The 26,684-nt window shown below is 42.1% G+C and overlaps 1 protein-coding gene across 6 annotated transcripts in view; it reads right to left on the reverse strand.

The window, feature by feature from the left end:
* The window catches only part of VPS13C (vacuolar protein sorting 13 homolog C), a 773,393-nt gene that overhangs the window by 576,747 nt on the left and 169,962 nt on the right, over positions 1-26,684 (reverse strand). For all 6 annotated transcript variants that reach the window (XM_056572804.1, XM_056572802.1, XM_056572807.1 and 3 more), the window contains 3 exons: positions 21,892-21,954; positions 6,652-6,793; positions 1,722-1,816 (listed from right to left, as the gene is read on the reverse strand). In XM_056572804.1, the coding sequence (XP_056428779.1) occupies positions 1,722-1,816; positions 6,652-6,793; positions 21,892-21,954 (300 nt within the window). The remainder of the gene's footprint in view (positions 1-1,721; positions 1,817-6,651; positions 6,794-21,891; positions 21,955-26,684) is intronic.

Raw genomic sequence — 26,684 nt, forward strand, 5'->3', positions numbered from 1 at the left:
TGAGTCTTTACCCTCGTGTATCCTATTGCACTTTCGCAGAGCTTGTACATCGTCACGCCATACCTAGCCCTTTTGCTGGGCAGGTACTGGCAGAATTGTAGCCTGCCCTTGAAGTGCACCAGGGACTCAATTGATATTTCCCTGTCTGAGACATATGCCGCCTGGAACGTGGCATTTAGATGGCCTATAAGGGGCCTAATTTTATATAGCTGATCATAGCTAGGGTGGTCTCTAGGTGGACATGCGGCATTATCGGTATAATGCAGACACCGCAGAAGCATCTGAAACCGTGTCCTGCTCATTGCCATGCGGTACATGGGGGTGTTATACAGCAGGCCGTGGCTTCAATATGAACGGATACTGGGTTTCTTCAGCAGCCCCATGCTGAGCATTATACCCCAAAATTTTGCCATCTCTGATGGGGTCACAGGGGTCAACCTATTCGGATGAGAATAACTAGAGGTGGAGTGTTCAGAAATGTATTGGTGGGCGTAGATGTTTGTCTGCACCACGAAATACTCTATCGGCTCATCCGTGAATAAGAACTAAAAAAAAGTCCTTTTCCACCAATCCATCATTTGGGAATTGCATCCCTGCATTCCCTGTAAACGCAGGGATTTGGGGTGTAAAATGCTCTGGGTCTACCTATACGGGATCAGTGGGGTCAGAGGTCTCCGAAGGCTCAGAAAGCCAATCTGCACGCCACAGCTACCACAGGGGACACGGGCGACGGTCTCTAGTGACACAGGGGCCACGATCACAGGTGACAGGAGGTGACGATCACATGGGCGACAGACTCTGGGGACAAGGGGGGATGATCATGGACTCTGATGAAGGTCTCAGGGGGTGATGAGGAAAAATGAGGGGGGGTGTACAATATGGTGATGATTGGGGGGTGAGGAGATGAGGGGGATAATAGTGGGGTTTTAAGATCTTTTCTGACTTTTCAGAGCTGATCTGCCGTGAAAATGGCAGATCAGTCCGTAGCACTTCACTGTACACTCTCCTTTGACAGACTGACTAAACAGCGCGATCACTGAGCCAGAACAGTCCGGTCACATGATCTGCGCTCTGGTTAGCCAGTCTGTCAGAGGACAGCAAATCAGAGCGATCGCAAGGTGGAACCATTCTGATTGGTCCCTCTGCTTGTCATAGCGATCCCCTGCTGTCGAAAGCAGCGGAGATTGCCTCGGCTTCTCTGTGCAGAGCTGCAAAGTGAAGCTTTTAATACAGGATGTATGCATATGTCCAGTTGTGCAAAACTGTTGGCAGCTGGGATGTATGCATACGTTCTGTAGCGGGAAGGGGTTAAACTAGTGTAAAGACACATTAAAAGGACTTGCCCATAGCAACAAATCTATTTTGCTTTCTGAGGGAATTTAAATGGGGTTCTTCTTAGGAAGATTTTCTACTTGGAAGTACTGTCTGGGACTGCTGCGTGCATCCCTTAATGCAAGTCACCACCAAAACTCACCATTTTAAGAAGTCCAGGTGCTGTCCACAATTTTTACTGAATTGCAGACGCTAGTGGTAAGCTGTGGTCATTAATACTTGTGATTCACCAATAACTGCAGCGTCAACTAGACTTTATTAAAACAGTGAATCCAGGTGCCAACCACAATTAAAGGACAAAAGCTGCAATTGAGGACAATATTATCTGTGTAAGAACATTAGGCCCTGATGATTCATTCTAAGGCGCAAAGTATACAGTATTTACTTACCGTTTTAGGCAAATTGAGATTGTGAGAGCTTTCACTGTAACCTATTGCCGTAAAAAGTTTCTTTTTTTCCTCAGGAGACATCAAGTCATTAATTTCTGAAACAAATTATTGCTATTATAATACATAAAATATGGCCAATATTTTCCTAACAACATTATAATCAGGATTAATGGTTAAATTATATATAATTCATGATTTGTTTAATTCATTTTCTGAACGCTTTGCTACTGCCAAAACAAGACTACATTTTACTACGATTATACTACTACACTCCTATAGGCAGAACATTGTCAAATCATATATGCCATAACTTTCAGTTTCTGCTCCATTAATCCCTAAAGGATGCAGGGTTTTTCCGTTTTTGCATTTTCATTTTTTCTTCATAACGCTTTCATAACACACCTAAAATTCCATATTAGGGCTTATTTTTTTTTTGCACCACCATTTCTACTTTGCAGTGACCTTAGTCATTTTACCAAAAAATCCACAGCGAAATGAAAAAATGGAAAATAAATTGTGCGACAAAGAAAAAATGCCATTTTGTAACTTTTTGGGGCTTCAGTTTCTACGTAGTGCATTTATTGGTAAAAATGACACTACCTTTATTCTGTAGGTCCATACGGTTAAAATGATCATACTTATATAGGTTTCATTTTGTATTACTTGTGAATAAAATCATAGCTACATAACTGACCCCTATAACTTTTTTATTTTTCTGTGTATGGGCCGGTATGAGGGCTAATTTTTTGCGCCGTGATCTGAAGTTTTTATTGATACCATTTATGTTTTGATTGGACTTTTTGATCACCTTTTATGAATTTTTTGGGCTATAAAAGCGACCAAAAATACGCGATTTTGGACTTTGGAATTTTTTTTGCATGTATGCCATTGACCGTGCGGTTTAATTAACTATATATTTTTATAGTTTGGACATTTACGCACTACATGTTTATTTTTATTTACACAGTTGTTATTTTTTTTTAAATGGGGAAAAGGGGGGTGAATCTTACTTTTATTAGGGAAGGGGTTAATTCATCATTAGTAACTTTTTTTAAACTTTTTTTTGCTATGTTATAGCCCCCTCTATTGGCTATAATATGCATTACATTGATTGCTAACACTGATCATCAACATAGAATTACATGCGGACAAACAGTGTTATCGGGGCTTGACTTCTCCTGCCTAGATCTCAGGCATGGAGAAGTCATTCGCCGATCGGACACTGCGGAGGCAGGCAATGGACCCTCCTTCTCATGTCCTAGCTGATCCCGCGATGGTCCCAATCAGCCCGACAGCTGCCGGAATGCAATTTTTTCAACTTTAGACGCGGCAATCAACTTTGATCGCCGTGTCTAAAGGGTTAATAGCAAGTGGCACAATGATCAGTGCCACACGCTATTAGCCCAGGGTCCCAGCTTTCATTAGCCACCGGGACTGACCCGCTATGATGTGAGTGACCCCACGTTATTGACCGGGTGCAGGACGTACAGGTATGCCCTGCGTCCTTAAGAGGTTAATTATTCCAAAACTAATTAAGCATAATTTATATGCAAAAAGATAAAACTATGCAGTCAGAATAACTATCATATTGGGGCATATGTATCAGTGTACATGTGCCTGTTATCTGATGCAATGTTTTTGGGAAAAATTTAATTCAAGCAACCGGTGGGGCTTTTTATTTTTTGTGCTGTTTTTATCACTGAGCCCTCGACAAGTTGACTAATATAGCAAACATACATTAAAATTACAATCCACTTTGTCAAATCCCAAAATGAATAAAAATTTTAATTTCTCACTTTAGAAACTAGAATTTATAAAAGCATGAAGTCCATTGAGGTTTCACGGCACAATGCATTTGTTTTGTTGTTGGTTTAAAAGGAATTTTCTGGGCTGAAATGAAGGATAGGCCATCAAGAGCACATTTCCAAGTCGTCCTAACATGTTCTGCTGACGCTTCGCTGTCCGGTGAATGGCCGAATGCGGACATTCCCCCCATGTGAACATAGCCTAAGCATTTTTCTTGCTCCCAAAGCATCATATCAAGATTTGTCTGTTCACATGCAGCCTAATATAATTTCACCCATAGACAGGACCCAGTGTCACAATAAACAGTTATTCACCTCAAAGTCAGTGGTTTTAAAATTAAGGTTGCTAAGTATGTATACTTAATTAAAGGTTATCTGTCATCAGTATCACCAGCACTTATTTGTCAGTATAGGATTGTAGTGCGGGGAACACTGTTGAAAATGGTACTTGCCGTTTGGCTCACTGTGGCTCCGTTTGTGTGTTATGACCGGTTCCAGTTATATCTTAATTAGATGGCTAAGTTTATGCAGGGCGTCTCCAAGCCCCAAGTGCATGCTGACATCAAGTCTACTTTCTCCTCTGTCTGGCCTGCTTTGTGCATATTTATAGCCCTTCTTCTGCTTTAGTTGACTACTGCGCAAGCACCGCCTCCAGGCATACCCTTAAAGCGGTCAGCGAAAGCAGACAGAAGGCAGGTTATAAATATGCATAAAGGTGGACAGAGGGGAAGCAGGATTGACATCAACATGCACTTAGGGCTTGGGAATGCCCCTAGTGCACCAAGCCTAACTAGAATAAAAAAAAAGAAAAAAAAAGAAACAGGTTTAACAGAGCCACAGAGCTTAATCACAAGTACCATTTGTCATCAGTGTCACCTGCACTACAAGCTTGGACCAACTGATTAGTGCAAGTGCTTAAAAAAAATTAAATAAAAAAAATTAAAAAAGAGAAACAGGCCCCGCATCAACAACTTGTACCATGATCTTATTGCTTCTCAGCATAATTTCAAAAAAGAACAGGTTGTTAGAGTACATATTGATCAAAATATTCAAGCCAACTCACAACGTAAAAGCCAGCTGATGAGAGTGGGTTCCTGAACTAAAATTGGCATTACGCTGGAAAATGACCACCATCGCTATGACACCAAGCCAAAAAGGGGAATGACCCAGAGGCCTGGCAGCCCCACTGGACATTTCACCCTATGGGCAGTGGCATAGGTGGTCACACTAAGCACCAAGCCATTTAAAGTTAGGAAAGTTAGGGTGGGTGTGACGAGACACACAGGTGGGCGTGACGAGGCTAGCAGACATGCACATTATGATCATAACCTATATCCTATGCTTGTGTGTGTGTGTGTTGAGAAGCAAAGGATCTTAGTGCAAGATGTAGTTGTGTGGCCATGTCTGTTTTTCTCCATTGAAGTGTTTGGGCAGGTGACAACAATGACAAATTCCCTTTAATCTCCTCCCTTATTTTGATCCTAATGTGTGTCAAAGTCATATGTGAGAAGTTTATAAAGACATCCTGTCTCTGTGTCACAGATCATCATTCATGTCTGCATTCCTCAGCCTCCTCACAATTCTTTGGCTGCAAGATGTTCGGCTGTAAGATAACTGTCTGAAGTACGACAAAGATTAACTGGTTAACGACCATGGACGTGTATACTCGGCCATGTGCAGTTAACAGTTGTATGGTGCGGACTCGAGCCCGCGTCATACCAGCCGGCCCCCAGCTGATTCTTGTAGCTGGGGGCCGCGGCGTTAATAGCAGACATGCGACGATCGCCGCGGCCGGCTACTGACCCTTTAGATCGCTGCTGTCAAATTTGACAGCGGTGTCTAAAGGAAGCTGTGGTGGTCCTGTGGGGTGGACCGCCCCCAAGCAGCGCGATCGCAGGGGGGCAATCCAAAGTGGAGGTAGCCGTAAAGGCTTACCTCTGCTGCTGCGGCTATCCCGGCTCTCCCATTGATAAAGCCTGGCAGGACCAGGCTTTATCAATGGAGCACAGATCAATGTGGTTCTATGAACCACATTGATCTGTATCAGGAATCTAATGCTTCCTCCTAAAAGTCCATATGGGGACTAATAAAGAGTAAAAAAAAAAAAGTTTAATAAAAGTAAAAAAAAAAACAATAACCCCTTCCTTATTAAAAGTTCAAATGACCCCCCTTTTCCCAAATTCCATGTAAAAAAAATATAAAAACATAATAAAAATAAACATGTGGTATCGCCGCGTGCGTAAATGTCCGAACTATAAAAATATAATGCTAGTTAAATCGCACGGTCAATGGCGTATACATAAAAAAAAAATACCAAAGTCAAATATTGCGTATTTTCTGTCAATTTGTATACTCTATAAAAATTTTTTTTATAAAGAACGATCAAAAAGTCCCATCAAAACATAAATGATACTGATAAAAACTTCAGATCATAGTGCTAAAAATTTGCCCTCATACCACCCAGTATACGGAAAAATAAAAAAAGTTATAGGGGTCAGAAAAGAACAATTTTAAACATACTAATTTTGGTGCACGTAGTTATAATTTTTTTTAAATAAGTGAAATAACGAAAAACATATATAAATTGGGTATCATTGTGACCGTATGGACCTACAAAATAAATATATGGTGACAATTTTACCGAAAAGTGCACTGCGTAGAATCAGAAGACCCCAAAAGTTACAAAATGACTCTTTTTCCCAATTTTTCCCCACAAGTATTTTTTTTCTGGGTCAGTCGTAAATTCTGTGGTGAAATGATTGAGGTCATTACAAAGTACAATTGGTGGCAAAAAAATAAACCCACATATGAGTCTGTAGGTACAAAACTGAAAGAGTTATGATTTTTAGAAGGTGATGAGGAAAAAACGAATGTGCAAAAATGGAAAAACCCGTGCTCCTTAAGGGGTTAAAGATAGTTAAACCCTTCCCCTTTAGTCAAGTCCTGCCCTCCAGGCATTCAACAACGAAAAATGAAAATGTTAACCTGTTTACTTTGCAGGATCTCTACAAGACAAGGAAATCCTACAGAATGACCACACTGTGGGCATATTTATCTCCTAATTAATTATATAATTTCTAGATTTTGTGTTTCTTAGAAAAAGTAAAAATTATGTAAGCAATTACTATCAGGGACTGAGAGTTCTTCAGAGTCTTCTTTCTTAGAGGTTTCTTTCTTCCCCCAAAACCCTCCAAACCAGCCTCCACTTTTCTTCTCTCCAGTCTGTGAAGCCTTCTTTGCTAGCAGCTTTTGACCTGACCGCACAACCTAAAAATACAAAGGAAAAGAAAAGGACACATACTCAAAAAAATATCCAAACGTATCCACAGGTATATATTTACAAAAATATAAAATAAATCTTTTTAATTCAATTGCAGAAGAAAAGGAAGTTGGAAGTGGTTTTAGTTAAAAGTAATTCCACCTTGGACATTTATGGCAACTCCACAGGAGGATCCCTCTTAGGTGCAGGTTTCACCATATAGGTTGGGGGCTAGAAAAATAGGTAGGTTGGGGGTCAGAGATCTGTAGAGAAAAGTCAAAGCTGGGAGAAGTTTCCATGGTGGTCTGGCCGGATGGAAAAGACAGGAAATTACCAAATAAGAGTGCCCCTGTGAAATAACTGCATGCTGAGCCCATGTAAAATAACTGCGTGCTGAGCCACTGTGAAATAACTGCATGCTGGATGACTTATCAAGTCTGCAGATAGCCAGTGTAGGACGGCTATCTATCACTATATGGGGATGATACTGGTCTATTTAAAGTGGTTGTTATGAGCTGTGATTGGTTGCTGTGGGACAATCACTATTTTTTCTCACACAGTTTGATAATTCTTAGCCAATGTGTGTTGGTAATATGCAGTCATGATATGGTTGTATTTTCTGTCCATAGTAAAGTGCAATTATTTGTAATATTTGGTCTTGGTACACTGGATTTGGTCACTAACAGTATGAAGATAATATATACGGTGATGATATCTATTTCTTATGTACTGGGGTTATTTGGTAACTATAGGATTAGGGCAGTATTTTTATAAATAGAGAATAATTACAGTTTATGCTAGGCTTGAGTGCAAACATTTTTGAATAACCTAGTTGTTGCAGTAAGGCCTTGGTTAAAAATTTGCCTCAAAGCCCATAGAATTCTAGTTACTCTACTGGTATAAATAAATAAAAACAGACAATTATGTATTTGCCAGATTTATAGTATAAGATGTATGAGCCTTTTCATAAATTAGGTGAAATTCTTTCTGACTATCCACTGCAATTTTCAAATAGAACATTATCAATCGGTAAGGGGTCTCTGATCTGTCTGAACTGATGCACAGTTGTCACACAGTGCTTTACAATAGCTGATATACAGAGAACAAGTTTTCTATTTGAATTCTGATCTCATACTATGACATCTAAAGCTACTGCAGCATATGTAGAGCAAGAATAAGGCAGAAATATCCCCAACAGCTAGGTGCAATGCCACCTGCTTTGAAAAACCCATGTAATTTCTACAAGTGAAATTGTGCTGAAGACAAATGCTAGGTCCAGGCTTAATTCCATTTGCCTGATACGTTCAAGCAACAGAGAAATGGAAATTAACACATCCCATCAAATCGCTGGGTCAGTCTCTGTCCACGTCTGTTTCTTTGCTTTCTGTTCTTAGGCTAGGTTTTCACTTTTTTTTCCCCTTACAAAAACGCCAATAAAAACGCCCATTCTGCCGCATGGCGTTTTTTTTGTGAAAAAACACTGCGGCCAGATGTTAGCTGCAAGTCAATAGTAAACTGCAAAATGCCAAATCCACTTGGCGTTTTTCAGTTTGGCGTTTTTTTAATCGTTTTGGCGTTTTTGGGCTCCTTGTCAGTTTTTAAAAAATGACCTCTTATCGAGATTTTGGCGTTTTTTCAGCAAAATCTTGGCGTTTTTCTCCCATAGAAGTCTATGGGAGTGAAAAAACGCCAAGAAAAACTCCATGTGGGTTTTAAATTTGGCGTTTTTTCAGGCGTTTTTTATTCTCTTTTGGAGTGTTGGAGATACCTTTTTTATTACAATTTAGTAGGGTACCATTAAAAAATAATAATAAAAAAGAAAAAAAGATACAGTAGTGATGGAAAAAATTGTATTTAACGAAATCTATCTTTTTTTATAACAAAATTTTAATTAATTTTTAAACAGGGATCAATTTATGTGCACGGGTAGGGCACTAAAAATGTAGCCGACAATAATAAAAATGTAGTGTGTGTGTGTGTATTTCAGTTTTTATTTTTTTTTACATTTTTTAGGTAGTACTACTACTCCCAGCATGGAACACACTGTTCCATGATAGGAGTAGTAGTTACCTGTACTAATTGAAAGATCGCTGGGGTCCCTTGCGATCCTCTTGTATAATGTATAGATGCGGTGGCCGCTCTTCTATGGGCCCCTACACTGACGTATATATACACATATTCATATTTCCCGCAGAGAGCTGTAAATGGTCAGATGGTTCCAGCCAATCACAACTCTGTGGGAAATAGGAATATGTGTATATATACGGCAGTGCAGGGGACCATAGAAGAGCAGCCGCCCGTATCTATACATTATACTGGAGGATCGCAACGGGTGTCAGGAGGAGTGACTCTCGCTGTGATCTGTCTATTAATGCAGGTACTACAGCTCCCAGCATGGAGCAGAGTGTGCTCCATGTTGGGAGTATTAGTACCTGCAGTAAGGGACAGATCACAGCGGATGTCACTCCTCCTGACACCCGCTGCGATCCTCCTGATGTGAATGTCGGGATCAGCTGTTCTCAAGGCTAAAGAGCCGGGAGAACAGCTGACGCTGAGCCGTAGGTATACATCGTATATCTACTGTCCAGTGCCTAGCAAGAACTTACAGTGAGTATACAGTATACACATTGCTGGCTCACTTAACCCCTTAGCTTAGCTGTGCGCTAAGCCAGCCCGGCAATGAAAGAGTTAAAGGGGTATTCCAGGCCAAAACTTTTTTTTATATATCAACTGGCTCCGGAAAGTTAAACAGATTTGTAAATTACTTCTATTAAAAAATCTTAATTCTTCCAATAGTTATTAGCTTCTGAAGTTGAGTTGTTGTTTTCTGTCTAACTGCTCTCTGATGACTCACGTCCCGGGAGCTGTGCAGTTCCTATGGGGATATTCTCCCATCATGCACAGCTCCCGGGACGTGACATCATCATTGAGCAGTTAGACAGAAAACTTCAGAAGCCAATAACTATTGGAAGGATTAAGATTTTTTAATAGAAGTAATTTACAAATCTGTTTATCTTTCCGGAGCCAGTTGATATATATAAAAAAAGGTTTTGCCTGGAATACCCCTTTAACTTACACTGCTGGACAGTGTAGGTTAACCCTTTGGGCGGTATACACTATATACAGCTATCTATAGATAGCTGTATATAGTGTATACAGAAGATGGAGAAATCCCCTTACCTCCGTCCAGTCCCCGCATGTCCTTGTAGCTCCGCCCCCCTAGTGATTACGTCAGTAGGGGGAAGAGCTACAGACGCAATCCAGGCTGGCAAGGGTATAAGGCTATGTTAACATTGTCCGTATTGGATAATGGGAACAGACCCTTCTGCCAGTGTCTACCCAGACAGGGAGACTCCAGCTGTTGCTTAACTACAACTCCCAGCATGCCCAGACAGCCAAAGGCTGTCTGGGCATGCTGGGAGTTGTAGTTTTGCACCAATTGGAGGCTCACTGTTTAGGTAGACATTGCATTATGGCGCTCTCCCCTGCAGAGAGTGCAAAAAATGTCCTAACCCATTTTTTTTGTGTTTTCTTTCTTTCTTCTTGTTTCAGATCCGTGTATGCAGAGGATTACGACGGATTTGATAGATTACCACGGATGAACAGGATTTTTTTATATTTTAATAAAATGGTTAATGAGGGCTGTGGGGCAGTGTTTTTAAAACTAAAGTGGCACTCCTGGGCCTAGGCGGTAACAGGCTGGCGTTATTTAGGCTGGGGAGGGCCAGTAACAATGTCCTTGCCCACCCTGGTAACGTCAGGCTGTTGCTGCTTTGTTGGTATCTGGCTGATACTAAAAATAGGGGGAACCCTATGCGTTTTCTTTTTTGTTAGTTTTTTTATGAAAAAAACCGCATAGGGTTCCCTGTATATTCAGTATCAGCACGATACCACCAAAGCATCAACAGCCTGACATTACCAGGGTGGGCGAGCACCATTGTTACTTGCCCTCCCCAGCCTAAATAACGCCAGCCTGTTACCGCCCAGGAGCGCCATTTTTGACGCTCCGGGCCTGTTGGTACCGGCTCTTCCCGGCACTCCTGTGGCGGTGGGTACAGGGGTAATAATTGGGGGTAAGCACCAGCTGTTTTTGGTGCTAATGCTAAAGCCCCGGCTTAGTAATGGATTCGGTCTATTAGACAGCCTCCATAACTAAGTCTGAATATTCAATTAAAAAAAAGACAACACATTGGAAAAATTATTTTATTTTAACCCCTTAAGGACTCAGGGTTTTTCCGTTTTTGCACTTTCGTTTTTTCCTCCTTACCTTTTAAAAATCATAACCCTTTCAATTTTCCACCTAAAAATCCATACTATGGCTTATTTTTTGCGTCGCCAATTCTACTTTGCAGTGACAGTCATTTTACCGAAAAATGCACGGCGAAACGGGAAAAAAAAATCATTGTGCGACAAAATCGAAGAAAAAACGCCATTTTGTAACTTTTGGGGGCTTCCGTTTCTACGCAGTGCATATTTCGGTAAAAATTGCACCTTATCATTATTCTGTAGGTCCATACGGTTAAAATGATTCCCTATTTATATAGGTTTGATTTTGTCGCACTTCTGGAAAAAATCATAACTACATGCAGGAAAATTTATACGGGAAAAGGGGGGTGATTCAAACTTTTATTAGGGAAGGTGTTAAATGACCTATACCCATAGGGACCTATAACACTGCACACACTGATCTTCTACACAGATCACACGCCTGTGATCAGTGTTATCGGCGCTTGACTGCTCCTGCCTGGATCTCAGGCACGGAGCGGTCATTCACCGATCGGACACCGGGGAGGCAGGTAAGGGCCCTCCCAGTGTCCTGTCAGCTGTTCGGGACGCCGCGATTTCACAGCGGCGGTCTTGAACAGCCTGACTGAGCAGCCGGGTCACTTTCACTTTAGAAGCGGCTATCAGCTTTGACCGCCGCTTCTAAAGGGTTAATACCGCACATCGCCGCGATCGGCGATGTGTGGTATTAGCTGCGAGTCCCGGCCGTTGATGAGCGCCGGGACCGACGCGATATGATGCGGGATCGCGGCGCGATCCCGCTTCATATCGCCGGAGCCGGCGCAGGACGTAAATATACGTCCTGTGTCGTTAAGGGGTTAAAAACACTACCCCACAGCCCTCGTCAACCATTTTATTAAAATTAAAAAAATAAAGTTCATCCGTCGTAATCCATTGAATCTGTCGTAATCCTCTGCAAACACGGATCTGAAACGAGAAAAAAAAAAACACAAAAAAAATAGGTTAGGACATTTTTTGCACTCTCTGCAGGGGAGAGCGCCCATAATGCAATTGTCTACCTAAACAATGAGCCTCCAATTGGTGCAAAACTACAACTCCCAGCATGCTGGGAGTTGTAGTTTAGCAACAGCTGGAGTCTCCCTGTTTGGGTAGACACTGGCAGAAGGGCCTGTTCCCATTATCCAAAACGGACAATGTGCACAGAGCTTCAGACTAGCCTGAATATGTATGTAGCTCCGCCCCAATTGCGTCATTACTAGGGGGCGGAGCTACACGGACCGGCGGTGACAGAAACGAGGGAGGTAAGTGGACCTCCTGTTCTGTATACACTATATACAGCTATCTATAGATAGCTGTACATTCTGTATACCGCCCAAAGGGGCTATAGGAGCAGGGAGTCCGGTCAGTCTGGTGACGGGAATCCCGGCTCCTGTATAGTATACACGGGTACACTATGCCCCCCTGTATACAGGGATGTGCACAGACATTTTGAAGGGCAGGGGCTCAAGTAAAAAAAAGAGGGCACTTTTCATAATTTAAAAAACGTCTGCCAGACTAAATGGGCAGATGTACTGCGGCCCAGGGACACAGCAGTGGACTCCCGCCAGGCCTCCTCGACATTCCTATGCTCATAAAAGTTGGTGTTTTTGTAAAATCGAGTCAAGAACAGTTTCTATGAAGGTCTGCCATGTGTATATACACTTTGGCTGTGCTGTCAGTCTTATTTACAGAAAACATGTGACAGCTGCCCTATAATATACTGTATTATAGAGGAGATTTATCAAAACCTGTGCAGAGAAAGAGCGGTGCAGTCGCCCATAGCAACCAATCAGATCGTTTTGCAGAAGGCTTTTCCTCTGCAAAGGTTTTAATAAATCTTCCCCTATATGCCCCGGTCTGACCTCTATATGACAGAACCCATCACCCATCACCCAGCACCCATCACCAATAACACAGCACCAATCACCCAGCACTCATCACCAATCACCCACCTTATGCAGGAATCTCCACACAGCTCTGGTTCTTACACTGAAGAGATGGACACCACACTAATATATGCTTACAGTCTACAATATACTAGAGTTGGCAAAAAAAAGAATTATAAATATACAAAGACGGCCAGGCATAGCACAGCATAGAGGCAGGGAAGCTCCGCCTCCATTGCGCACAAGACTGACCTTGCATACTAGCAATGTGGGGCAATACCTAGAAAATGGAAAGACCAATTTTTGTATACATGCACTGTAACCTAGTGTATTGGGTTTAGTGCGAGTAAACAGCCTGTCAGTTTCCCTTTAATTATAAACCGTACCCCCTTAAGTCCCTATATACTGTGCCACCATTCATCTATTAATTCCCTATATACTGTGCCACCATTAATCTATTAATTCCCTATATACCGTGCCACCATTCATCTATTAATTCCCTATATACTGTGCCACCATTCATCTATTAATTCCCTATATACTGTGCCACCATTCATCAATTAATTCCCTATATACTGTGCCACCATTCATCTATTAATTCCCTATATACTGTGCCACCATTCATCAATTAATTCCCTATATACTGTGCCACCAGTCATCTATTAATTCCCTATATACTGTGCCACCAGTCATCTATTAATTCCCTATACACCGTGCCACCATTCATCTATTAATTCCCTATATACCGTGCCACCATTCATCTATTAATTCCCTATATACCGTGCCACCATTCATCTATTAATTCCCTATATACTGTGCCACCATACATCTATTAATTCCCTATATACTGTGTATATAATGAAATATATACTGTGCTTCCATAAATTCCCTATATACTGTGCTTACATTGCTCCAATAAATCCCTAATAATGTGCTTCATACAATAAATACAAGCACATAACATAAAGGCACATACAGTACATAGGTAATATACACACATACAAAGAGACACTTTGACACATACATACAGGTACAAATATACATTAAGAAACATAAATACACAGACACACATATAACATGGAATATATACTAAAAGATATAGCCAATAAGCACATCATACATACAGGTACACACATACAATCACTCACAGATCTATACACAAATACATAGATTCACTTGCTCATATATACATATATACATAGCTTCACTTGCTCATATATGTATATATACACACACACACATACACATATATACATAGATTCACTTGCTCATATATACATACATAGATTCACTTGCTCATATATATACACATATACATAGATTCACTTGCTCATATATATATATATATATATATATATATATATATATATACACACACACACACACACACACACACACACACACACACACATACACACACAGATTCACTTGCTCACATATATAGGCATATACATAGAGATAGACACACACACAAACACACATATATACATACACACACTGACATACAATCACTCACATATATACACAGTCACTTACACTAAGGCCCCAGCCATCCCTCTCTGCACATACATAGAGATGGACACACACACACACACACACTGACATACAATCACTCACATATATACATATACACACACACTGACATACAATCACTCACATATATACATACACACACACACTGACATACAATCACTCACATATATACATATACACACACACTGACATACAATCACTCACATATATACATATACACACACACACTGACATACAATCACTCACATATATACATACACACACTGACATACAATCACTCACATATATACATACACACACACTGACATACAATAACTCACATATATACATATACACGCACTGACATACAATCACTCACATATTTACAGTTACTTACAGTAAGGGCTGCATAGACTAGAGTTTGTGGGCGTACATGCTGTGGGCGGGGCTTCTCTCTGCCTCCCCTGCTCCTGTCTCCTCCGTGTGGAGAGAAGCATAGAAATGGCAGATAATGACAGGGTAAGTGGCGCCCCCTTGCTGCAGGGAGGGCACAGCACCCTCCATTAAACCCCATACAAATCTCCCCAGCAACGGAGCCTTTTTACTTCACCGGTCACCCTGAGTTTGCAGCCTCTTTTTGTGAGGGCACTAGAGGGGCAGGTGAGGAAAAGGGCAGGGGCTCCAGCCCCCTTTCACTCCTATGTGTGCACTTCCCTGCCTGTATACTATACTGCCGGGGAGGGGAGTAGTGATGCTGTACATCACTCCTCACCTCCTTACACTCTGTGGACCGGGCGGTCAGCATCCGACCCACCGAGTGGTACCCAGAAGGCAGTGAAAAAACTGTAACAGGGGTCAAATTTGGCTGTTTCCACACACCAGGGAAAATGCCAGAAAAAACGCCAGAAAAACTGCCAAAATGCTTTTTTTTAAGTGTACAAAAAAAAAAAAAAAAAGTGGAAACCTAGCCTTAAACTGTAAGAAAAAAAAGTGGCATGCACAATTTTTTTTCATTTGAGTGTACATTCAAAACTTTCCATTGAAGTTTATGGTGATAGATATAAGCGAAAGACTACTTTGTTGTATCTTTTCTGATAGGATCCGTTCTACATGAATTGATCTGTTCAAAACAGGTAATGCACATGTGAACCCAGTCTGGTCACAGGAGGATGTGAATTTAACCCCTTAAGGACGGAGACCATTTTCACCTCTAGGACGAAGCCCTTTTTTGCAAATCTGACCACTGTCACTTTAAACATTAATAACTCTGGAATGCTTTTACTTATCAATTCTGATTCGGAGACTGTTTTTTCGTGACATATTCTACTTTAACATAGTGGTAAATTTTTGTCGTAACTTGCATCCTTTCTTGGTGAAAAATCCCAAAATTTGAAGAAAAAATTTAAAATTTTGCATTTTTCTAACTTTGAAGCTCTCTGCTTGTAAGGAAAATGGATATTCTAAATAATTTTTTTTTTGGTTCACATATACAATATGTCTACTTTATGTTTGCATCATAAAATTGACAAGTTTTTACTTTTGGAAGACACCAGAGGGCTTCAAAGTTCAGCAGCAATTTTCCAATTTTTCACAAAATTTTCAAACTCACTATTTTTCAGGGACCAGTTCAGGTTTCAAGTGGATTTGAAGGGTCTTCATATTAGAAATACCCCATAAATGACCCCATTATAAAACTGCACCCCCCAAAAGTATTCAAAATGACATTCAGTAAGTGTGTTAACCCTTTAGGTGTTTTACAGGAAAAGCAGCAAAGTGAAGGAGAAAATTCAAAATCTTCATTTTTTACACTCGCATGTTCTTGTAGACCCAATTTTTTCATTTTTACAAGGGGTAAAAGGAGAAAATGTATACTTATATTTGTAGCCCAATTTCTCTCCAGTAAGGACATACCTCATGTCTATGTAAGTTGTTCGGCGGGCGCAGTAGAGGGCTCAGAAGCGAAGGAGCGGATTTTGGAGAGTACGTTTTTCTGAAATGATTTTTGAGGGGCATGTCGCATTTAGGAAGCTCCTATGATGTCAGAACCGCAAAAAAAAAAAACACACGGCATACCATTTTGGAAACTAGACCCCATGAGGAACATAACAAGGATTAAAGTGACCCTTAATACCCCACAAGTGTTTCACGACTTTTGCATATGTAAAAATTTCACATTTTTAAAGGGTTAATAGCAGAAAAGACCCCCCAAAATTTGTAACCTCATCTCTTCTGAGTACGGAGGTACCCCATAAGTGGACCTGAAGTGCACTGCCGGCAAACTACAATGCTTAGAAGAGAAGGCGTCATATTTGGCTTTTTGAGAGCAAATTTTGCTCGGGGGGCATGTCGCATTTAGGAAGCCCCTATGGTGCCAGGACAGCAAAAAAAAAACACATGGCATACCATTTTGGAAACTAGACCCCTCACAGAATTTAATGAGGTGTACAGTGAGCATTTACCCCCCACTGGTGTTTGACAGATCTTTGGAACAGTGGGCTATGCAAAATTTTTCATTTTCACGGACCACTGTTCCAAAGGTCCGTCAGACACCTGTGGGGTGTAAATTCTCACTGCACCCCTTATTACATTCCGTGAGGGGTGTAGTTTCCAAAATGGGGTCACATGTGCGTGTTTTTTTTTTTTGCGTTTGTCAGAACTGCTGTAACAATCAGCCACCCCTGTGCAAATCACCTCAAATGTACATGGCGCACTCTAACTTCTGGGCCTTGTTGTGCGCCCCCAGAGCACTTTGCGCCCAAATATGGGGTATCTCCGTACACGGGAGAAATTGCGTTAAAATTTTGGGGGGCATTTTTCCCTTTTACCTGAAAATGAAAAGTATAGGGCAACACCAGCATGTTAGTGTAAAAATGTTTATTATTTTACACTAACATGCATGTGTAGACCCCAACTGTTCCATTTCATAAGGGGTAAAAGGAGAAAAAGCCCCCCCAAAATTTGTTAGGCAATTTCTCCCGAGTATGGCGATACCCCATATGTGACCCTATACTGTTGCCTTGAAATACGACAGTGCTCCAAAGTGAGAGCGCCATGCGCATTTGAAGCCTTAATTAGGGACTTGCATAGGGGTGGACATAGGGGTATTCTATGCCAGTGATTCCCAAACAGGGTGCCTCCAGCTGTTGTAAAACTCCCAGCATGCTTGGACAGTCAATTGTTGTACAGAAATGCTGGGAGTTTTTTTTTTTGCAACAGCTGGAGGCTCCATCTTAGAAACACTGCCGTACAATACGCTTTTCATTTTTATTGGGGAAAGGGGGTGGTAGGGGGGGCTGTGTATGTGTGTATATGTAGTGTTTTACTCTTTATTTTATGTTAGTGTAGTGTAGTGTTTTTAGGTTACATTCACACTGCAGGCAGATTACACTGAGTCTCCCGCTACGAGTTTGAGCTGCGGCGGAAAATTTGCCGCAGCTCAAACTTCAAGAGGGGAACTCACTGTAATCTGCCGCCAGTGTGAATGTAGCCTGTACATTCACATGGGAGGGGGGGGGTCAAAACTACAACTCCCAGCATGCACTGACAGACTGGGAGTGCATGCTGGGAGTTGTAGTTTTGCAAGAGCTGGAGGCACACTGGTTGGAAAACCTTGAGTTAGGTTCTATGACCTAACTCAGTATTTTCCAACCAGTGTGCCTCCAGCTGTTGCAAAACTACAACTCCCAGCATGTACTGATTGCGGAAGGGCATGCTGCAACGGCTGGAGGCACGCAAGTACAACTCCCAGCATGCCAAGACAGCCTGAATGCTGGGAGTTGTAGTTTTGCAAGATTTAGAGGGGTTCAGGTTGTAAATCACTGTCCAGTGGTCTCAAAACTGTGACTCTCCAGATGTTGCAAAACTACAACTCGCAGCATGCCCAGAGAGCAAACTGCTGTCTGGGCATGCTGAGAGTTGTAGTTTTGCAACATCTGGAGGGCTACAGTTTGAGACCACTTAGTGATCTACAACCTGAACCCCTCTAAATATTGCAAAACTACAAGTCCCAGCATGCCAACACAGCAAACAGCTGTCTGGGCATGCTGGGAGTAGTAGTTTTGCAACACCTGGAGGGCCACGGTTTAGAGACCACTGTAAACTGGTCTCTAAATGTTGCTAGGTAACAACTCACCTAGCAGGAGCCGGATGTATTGCTGCCGCCGCCGCCGCACGTGGGGGATCCCCGCATGGAGGATCGCGCTCCGGGATCCAGGTAAGGGACCTTCGGCGCCGACCTTCTCAGGACAGTTCCCCCGTTTTGCCCGGACACCGATAGGTGGGCAAAGCGGGGGAACCCAACTTTAACCCCCCCTCCCCCGGTCTGCTATCGGTCGGTCGCTCGGCCGACCAGTAAGCAGGGATAGGAGGGGTGGCACCCCTGCCACCAAACTCCTATCCCTTCAGGGGTATCGAGGGTGTCTCGGACACCCCCGATCCCTCTTATTTTCCGGGTCACCAGTGACCCGTATGACCCGGAATCTCGCAGATCGCAGGTCTGAATTGACCTGCGATTTGTGCCCATCGCGGTCATGGGGGGGTCTCAGGACCCCCCTCGGCAATGTGCCGGGATGCCTGCTGTTATCTAACAGCAGTCATCCCGGCCCGATCACCGCTACTGGTGACGCGGCGCTCCCGGAACCCCGCGACGTACATGTACGTCGCTGCGCGCCAAGTGACACTTCACGGCGCCGTACATGTACGTCGCTCGTCGTGAAGGTGTTAACGCATTTACACACACAAAAAATAATAATAATATCACCTATACATAAGATAGGCAAAAAATGTGAGATGGCTGGGGGCCCAATTGATCCCTAGAAACATGGACCCGAACCTCTCATCCGGCTAGTATCAGGCGACAGGAAGGACAAATTTGAACTGCTCGTTGCTCAGGTATAAAACCTGCCACTTCTTTTATTTTTATGATGCTGATAGAAACAGTCAAGTACTTTATTAAGTTCACACAAGAAACAGGAAAGTCTGGCACTACTAATGCTAACAAGTATGAGAGTAGCGATGTGGAAAGTAAGTAAGAGCAAACCACAGTATCTGTCCTAATGGTAGTTGCTAGGGGAGACTGAGGTGCTGTTATCAACAAAAGTAGAAAGATGCAGTATATCCAATACACGTAGGAGAAGACTGAGATAATGCACTCACTGCAGACACGGATGCAACTTCGTATTTCAGCTTTAATCCAAGACTTGGAAGAGTACAACATGCAGGACAGATACACAGGGAGCAATGATGGAACAGTTGAGGCAGGGGCGTGATGGAGGAGCGGCAACCGATTTCACACACTGAGGCGCTTCCTCTGGCCCGTAGCGACCTCATCATGTCAAGGTGGAGTTTTTATGCAGTCACAACTGGGCATTGCTAAAGTGACGAGAGCTTCAGTGCAACAATACAGGTGAATACAAATACATCAAAAATAGCAAAAAAAAACTCACACATTAAAACCATGTAACCTGTGTTGTTGCACTGAAGCTCTCGTCACTTTAACAACGCCCAGTTGTGACTGCATAAAAACTCCACCTTGACATGATGATATAAGTACGGGCCAGAGGAAGCGCCTCAGTGCGTGAAACCGGTTGCCACCCCTCCATCACGCACCCACCTCACCTGTTCTATCATTGCTCCCTGTGAATCTGTTCTGCATGTTGTACTCGTCCAAGTCTTGGATTAAAGCTGAAATACGAAGTTGCATCCGTGTCTGCGTTGAGTGCATGATCTCAGTCTTCTCCTATGTGTATTGGATACTTTATTAAGTTGTTTATCAGCCACATAGACAAAGAATGCTGTACAATGGTTTATACATAACCAGTGCACCATTTAAATGCCTCCTCACTCTGGTCTTGTAGTGAGGAGGAACAGGAGCTCTGCACGCCAATTCTAGTGATCAGTGGGGGTCCCAGAAGTAGGGCTCTTAGATGTTATACATTTATCACCTATGTTATGTTTTGTGGGATAACCCCTTTTATCAACTTCTGAAATTCTACAATAAAAGGGTATTTACATTAAAAAAAAAAATTATAATATACAGGGCAATTCTGTCAAATAGAGACTGCAAAGAGGTTTCCAGACTACTAATACAAACCAAAAAAATCCATTAATTGCTGGAAGCTTTTGCATAAATTTTGAAAATTAAGGAGTTATAACACAAAGTACATAGTACAGGGTGGGGCATTTATATGGATACACCTTAATAAAATGGGAATGGTGGGTGATATTAACTTCCTGTTTGTGGCCCATTAGTATATGTGAGGGGGGAAACTTTTCAAGATGGGTGGTAACCATGGCGGCCATTTTGAAGTCGTCCATTTTGAATCCAAGTTTTTTCAATAGGAAGAGGGTAATGTGACACATCAAACTTATTGGGAATTTCACAAGAAAAACAATGATGTGCTTGGTTTTTACTGTAACTTTATTCTTTCATGAGTTATTTAGAAGTTTCTGACCACTTATAAAATGTGTTCATTGTGCTGCCCATTGTGTTGGATTGTCAATGCAACCCTCTGCTCCCACTCTTCACACACTGATAGCAATACCACAGGAGAAATGCTAGCACAGGCTTCCAGTATCCGTAGTTTCAGGTGCTGCAGAATGGGCAAAACAAAAATTGGAACAGGACCCTCAGTTTACGCAGAAGATTTTATTCAGTGATGAGGCAAACTTTTATGTGATGGTGAAGGTAACAAACAAAATCACCGCTATTGGTCTGACGGTAACCCACATTGGATAGATCCCTCCAAGACTGTTGGAACACGAAAATTGATGGTATGGTGTGGTATATGGGGTACAAAGATAGTGGGGCCATTCTTCAATGGAAACCTCAAGGCCACTGGATATGTGAAATTGCTACATGATGATGTGTTTCCCTCTTTATGCACTGAAGCTGGCACGTTCCCTGAGTTTTTCCAGCAAGATGGTGCACCACCACATTATGGGTGTCAGGTCCGAGCATTCTTAGATTAACAGTTTCCTGGAAAGTGGATTGGTCGTCGCGGTCAGAAACTTGTAAATAACTCATGAAAGAATAAAGTTATGTTAAAACCAAGCACATCATTGTTTTTCTTGTGAAATTCCCAATAAGTTTGATGTGTCACATGACCCTCTTCCTATTGAAAAAACAAAAGTTGGGTTCAAAATGGCCGACTTCAAAATGGCCGCCATGGTCACCACCCATCTTGAAAAGTTCCCCCCCTCACAAATACTAATGTGCCACAAACAGGAAGTTAATATCACCAACCATTCCTATTTTATTAAGGTGTATCCATAGAAATGGCACACCCTGTAGATCCATTTAATAATGTTTCTTTATCTATATCTAAATAAATATACTTTACTTTTGTAAATCAGTACAATGGCAACAAACATTAACTATAATAGGGAAAAAATGACACACAAAAAAGTTTTCACATAAAAATTACCTCTGCTTGTGCTTGCTGTCTAGCCAAAATTATGTTAAATACATCAAGAATTTTTTCCAATGCCTAAAATATAAAAAAAAATATATGTATTAAAACAATATAAAATTATAAAAGAAGTACTTAAATGTTTTATTTTTTTTCATAAACAAAACCGTGGCCTTAAAGGGGTACTCCGCCCCTAGACATCTTATCCTCTATCCAAAGGATAGGGGATAAGATGTCAGATCGCTGGGGTCCCGCTGCTGGGGACCCCCGGGGTCGCCGCTGCAGCACCCCGCAATCATTATTGCACAGAGAGGGTTCGCTCTGTGCGAATTATGGGCGATACAGGGGACGGAGCAGCGTGACTTCATGGCTCCGCCCCTCGTTATATCACAGTCCGCCCCCTTAATGCAAGTCTATGGCAGGGGAAATGACGACCGCCACGCTCCCTCCCATAGACTTGTATTGAGGGGGGCGGGCCGTGATGTCACAAGGGGCGGAGCCATGACATAACAATCCTCTAGTCCCTGTATTGCCCGTCATTACGCGCAGAGCGTACTCGCTCTGTGCAGTAATGATAGCGTGGTGCCGCAACGGCGATCCCGGGGGTCCCCATCAGCGGGACCCTGGCGTTCTGACATCTTATCCCCTATCCTTTGGATAGGGTATAAGATGTCTAGGGGCAGAGTACCCCTATGCATCTGCATTGGAGTCTGTGTGCTTAAAGGAGTACTCCGGTGGAAAACTTTTATTTTATTTTATTTTTTTTTAATCAACTGGTGCCAGAAAGTTCAACAGATTTGTAATTAACTTCTATTAAAAAAAAAAAAAAAATCTTAATCCATCCAGTACTAATTAGCAGCTGTATACTACAGGGGAAGTTATTTTCTTTTTGAATTTCCTTTCTGTCTGACCATAGTGCTCTCTGCTGACACCTCTGTCCATTTTAGAAACTGTCCAGAGCAGGAGAAAATCCCCATAGAAAACATATGCTGCTCTGGACAGTTCCTAAAATGGACAGAGGTGTCAGCAGAGAGCACTGTGGTCGTGACAGAAAAGAAATCCAAAAATAAAATAATTTCCTCTGTAGTATACAGCCGCTAATAAGTACTGGAAGGATTAAAAATGTTTTAATAGAAATAATTTACAAATCTGTTTAACTTTTTGGCACCAGTTGATTTAAAAAAAATAAATAAATAAATAAAGTTTTACATCGGAGTACCCCTTTAAGCACACAGACTCCAATGCAGATGCATATGGTATGGATTCTGAATACAATCCGTGTCGTATTTCTTACTGTGAACTATACAGTGTATATGTATGTATGTATATCTATATCTATATCTATATACTTCAAATGGATTCCATGAAGTGTTGCCTGGACACAAGTTAACCACAGGGAATGAGTGTAACCAATGCCTAACCCCTTAGGTTAGCACACAAGCTGTAATCTATAGCAGGAGTATAGATTACAGAAATCTATATAAAATATAGGAATCTCAGAATATGCCTCAGATATCTTCTGTGAATTTCACAACAGATTACTCCAGTGGAATCATTTATTTTCTACATATACCCATTCACATATTCACATGATAGGTGATAAGTATCTGATCACTGGGGTTGCCACTGCTAAAAACCCTATAATCGTTGTTTATGTGAAACAGCAATCAAGCACGTACGCTGCGGTTTACTTAAACTCTTTGGGACATGTAAAGAATATTTAATTATTTTAACGCTCTAGTTATTCCCAGGCAACATACTCTAAGTTTAAATACATGACAAAAGTACATAAACATGAGCTAAATGAGTGACACCATTTATATTTTCTTGGGTAGAGTACTCTCTTTCTGTACCAAGAACGAAGAGGAAAAGATCGTAAGTAAAGCAGGAAGCTATTCATTGTACAGCGTAGTGAAAGTAGGGTTATTGCAGCTTGTCTAATTTCCAAATAGGTGGGTTTTTGAGGGTTTGATAAGTAATTGAGTCTCTGATGTTCTGGGGAAGCAAGTTACATAGAAGAAATGCTGGAGAGAAGCAGAGAAGAGGAGTCAAATATCCATAAGATATTAGCAAACAGATTCTGTTTGTTCCTTGTAATATGCTTAGTGAGTTAGTAAAGCTCATAAAGTAGCAATTAGCAGCATTTGATGCAGATTCAACATACTTTCCACATAATGACCATAGCAGTTTGATAGCCAATGCCATTTAGTTTAATAAGCAACATTCCAAATGGCTGTCCACAGAATAGGAGTAAGAGGTTAGCAGAAAGGTAAATAGTTCAGCTAAATTATCTTATGGCTTTTAACTTCTGGGTGCATTTCAGCCCTTCTCAGCAGGAATTGCTCCTCTGTGCCTCTTTGCACTTAGCTCATAGGTGCAAAAGGAATCTCTAACCCAGAGGCAGAATAAGCTACAATCCATCAGCTTGGAAGGGGGTAAGTAACTCCAGCCGCCATCTTAACTGATCGATCGCATTGCAGAGGTCCGTATAAAACCCCCTAACCAATCGACACCTGCTGTTTACAACTTTTAGATGTCATAATGTACTTTTATCGTAGCATCTGACTAAATGCCAGCGTTGGCCAAAATGCTGATAGCAGCCGATGTACAGCCTGTGTCGTTAAAGGGTTAATGATGCAGGTAATTTCAATTTTTTGTTTTTCATTTCATCTAACTCTGCTTCTAAGAGTCATAAAACTTATATTTTTTCTTCTACAGACCGATATTGGGATTTGTTTTCATGTTACTATTCAATATACTGAATTAAGGCTGGGCGCTATGATGTATATGTGTACCACTGTATTTTTTAAACTTACGGCGGTTCCACGGTATAACACAGTATTTTCACCCCCCCCCCCCCAATCATGTGACCCGCGTGCGGTGTTCGGCGACCCCCCCCAAATCATGTTACCCGCCGTTACCCGCCAGCGCTGTTCTGCCCCCCCCAATTAATTATCAGCCCAGCGAGGTACTACTCACAGATGTCAAGCACTGCCGCCCTCCTCTTTTTTGGGGGCCGCTGGCACTGGAACTCACTGTACGCCAGTGTCTCCAACCTGCGGACCTCCAATTGTTGCCAAACTACAACTCCCAGCATGCCCAGACAGCCAACGGCTGTCAAGACATGCTGGGAGTTGTAGTTTTGCAACAGCTGGGGGTCCGCAGGTTGGAGACCACTGCTGTACGCTGTATACCTATGCCCGGGCTGCAAAAGATACAGAAAATAAACTTTAAATTTGCCTACGTCGGCCACACGCTGGGGAGTAGAACACCGGACAGCCGTCAGCCTGTCCCGCCCCGGCCAGTGATAGGCTGAGCCCACTGTCATGTAAGAAGCCGGCCAGAGCTCCTTACATGACAGTGGACTCAGCCTATCACTGGCCGTGGCGGGATATCGCTCCGGCCGGTGATGGGCTGACACCTGTCCGGCGTTCCAGTCTCCAGCCTGAGGCCGACGTAAGTGAGTTTAAAGTTTATTTTCTGCATCTTTAGCAGCCCGGGCATAGGGATACAGTGTACAGCAGTGGTCTCAAACCTGCGGACCTCCAGCTATTGCAAAACTACAACTCCCGTTGGCTGGCCGGGCATGCTGGGAGTTGTAGTTTTGCAACAGCTGGAGGTCTGCAGGTTACAGTATTGAGTTCCAGCGCCCGGCGGCCCCCAACAAAGAGGAGGAGGACAATGCTTGAAGGTGACATCTGTAAGTAGTACCCCACAGGGTTGATCATTAATTGGGTGGAGCAGAACAGCGCTGGCGGGTCACATAGGATTAGTTCCCCGATGTGGGGACAGCGCTGCGCTGGGATGAGAATACATTCCGGAGGGGGAGGGGCCCAACCGGTATTGCGGTATGGGGGAAAATTCATATATTGTGCAGCCCAAAAAATTTGGTATTCGGTATGGACCGGTATACCGCCCAGCCCTATACTGAATAATAGAATGAAAATATATGTGTGGTAACAAAGAAAACCATATACAATTTAGCAAATTTTGGAGTGTTTCATTCTTAAACAGGTCACTGTGCTTGTAAAACCTATATACAGTCATGACCGTAAATGTTGGCACCCCTGAAATTTTTGAAGAAAATGAAATATTTCTCACAGAAAAGGATTCCAATAACACATGTTTTGCTATACACATGTTTATTCCCTTTGTGTGTATTGGAACCAAACCAACAAAAGGGAGAAAAAAAAGCAAATTGGACATAATGTCACTACAAACTCCAAAAATGGGCTGGACAAAATTATTGGCACCCTTAAATATTAATATTTGTTTGCACGCCCTTTGGAAAAAATAACTGTAATCAGTTGCATCCTATAACCATCAATAAGCTTTTTACACCTCTCAGCCGGAATGTTGGACCACTCTTCCTTTGCAAACTGCTCCAGGTCTCTCTTATTGGAAGGGCGCCTTTTCCCAATAGCAATTTTAAGATCTCTCCACAGGTGTTCAATGGGATTTAGATCTGGACTCATTGCTGACCACTTCAGAACTCTCCAGGGCTTTGTTGCCATCCATTTCTGGGTGCTTTTTGACATATGTTTGGGGTCATTGTTCTGCTGAAAGACCCAAGATCTCGGACGCAAACCCAGCTATACTGGGCTGTACAGTGCTAAACAAAATCAATTAGTAATCCTCAGATTTCATGATGCCTTGCACACATTCAAGGCACATCATTGAACATCCACCATATTTCACTGTAGGTACTGTGTGCTTTTCTCTGTAGGCATCATTCTGTTTTTGGTAAACAGTACAATGATGTGCTTTCCCAAAAAGCTCTATCTTGGTCTCATCTGTCCACAAGACAC

This window comes from Hyla sarda, chromosome 4 (assembly GCF_029499605.1).
Source record: "Hyla sarda isolate aHylSar1 chromosome 4, aHylSar1.hap1, whole genome shotgun sequence".
Lineage (NCBI taxonomy): Eukaryota > Metazoa > Chordata > Amphibia > Anura > Hylidae > Hyla > Hyla sarda.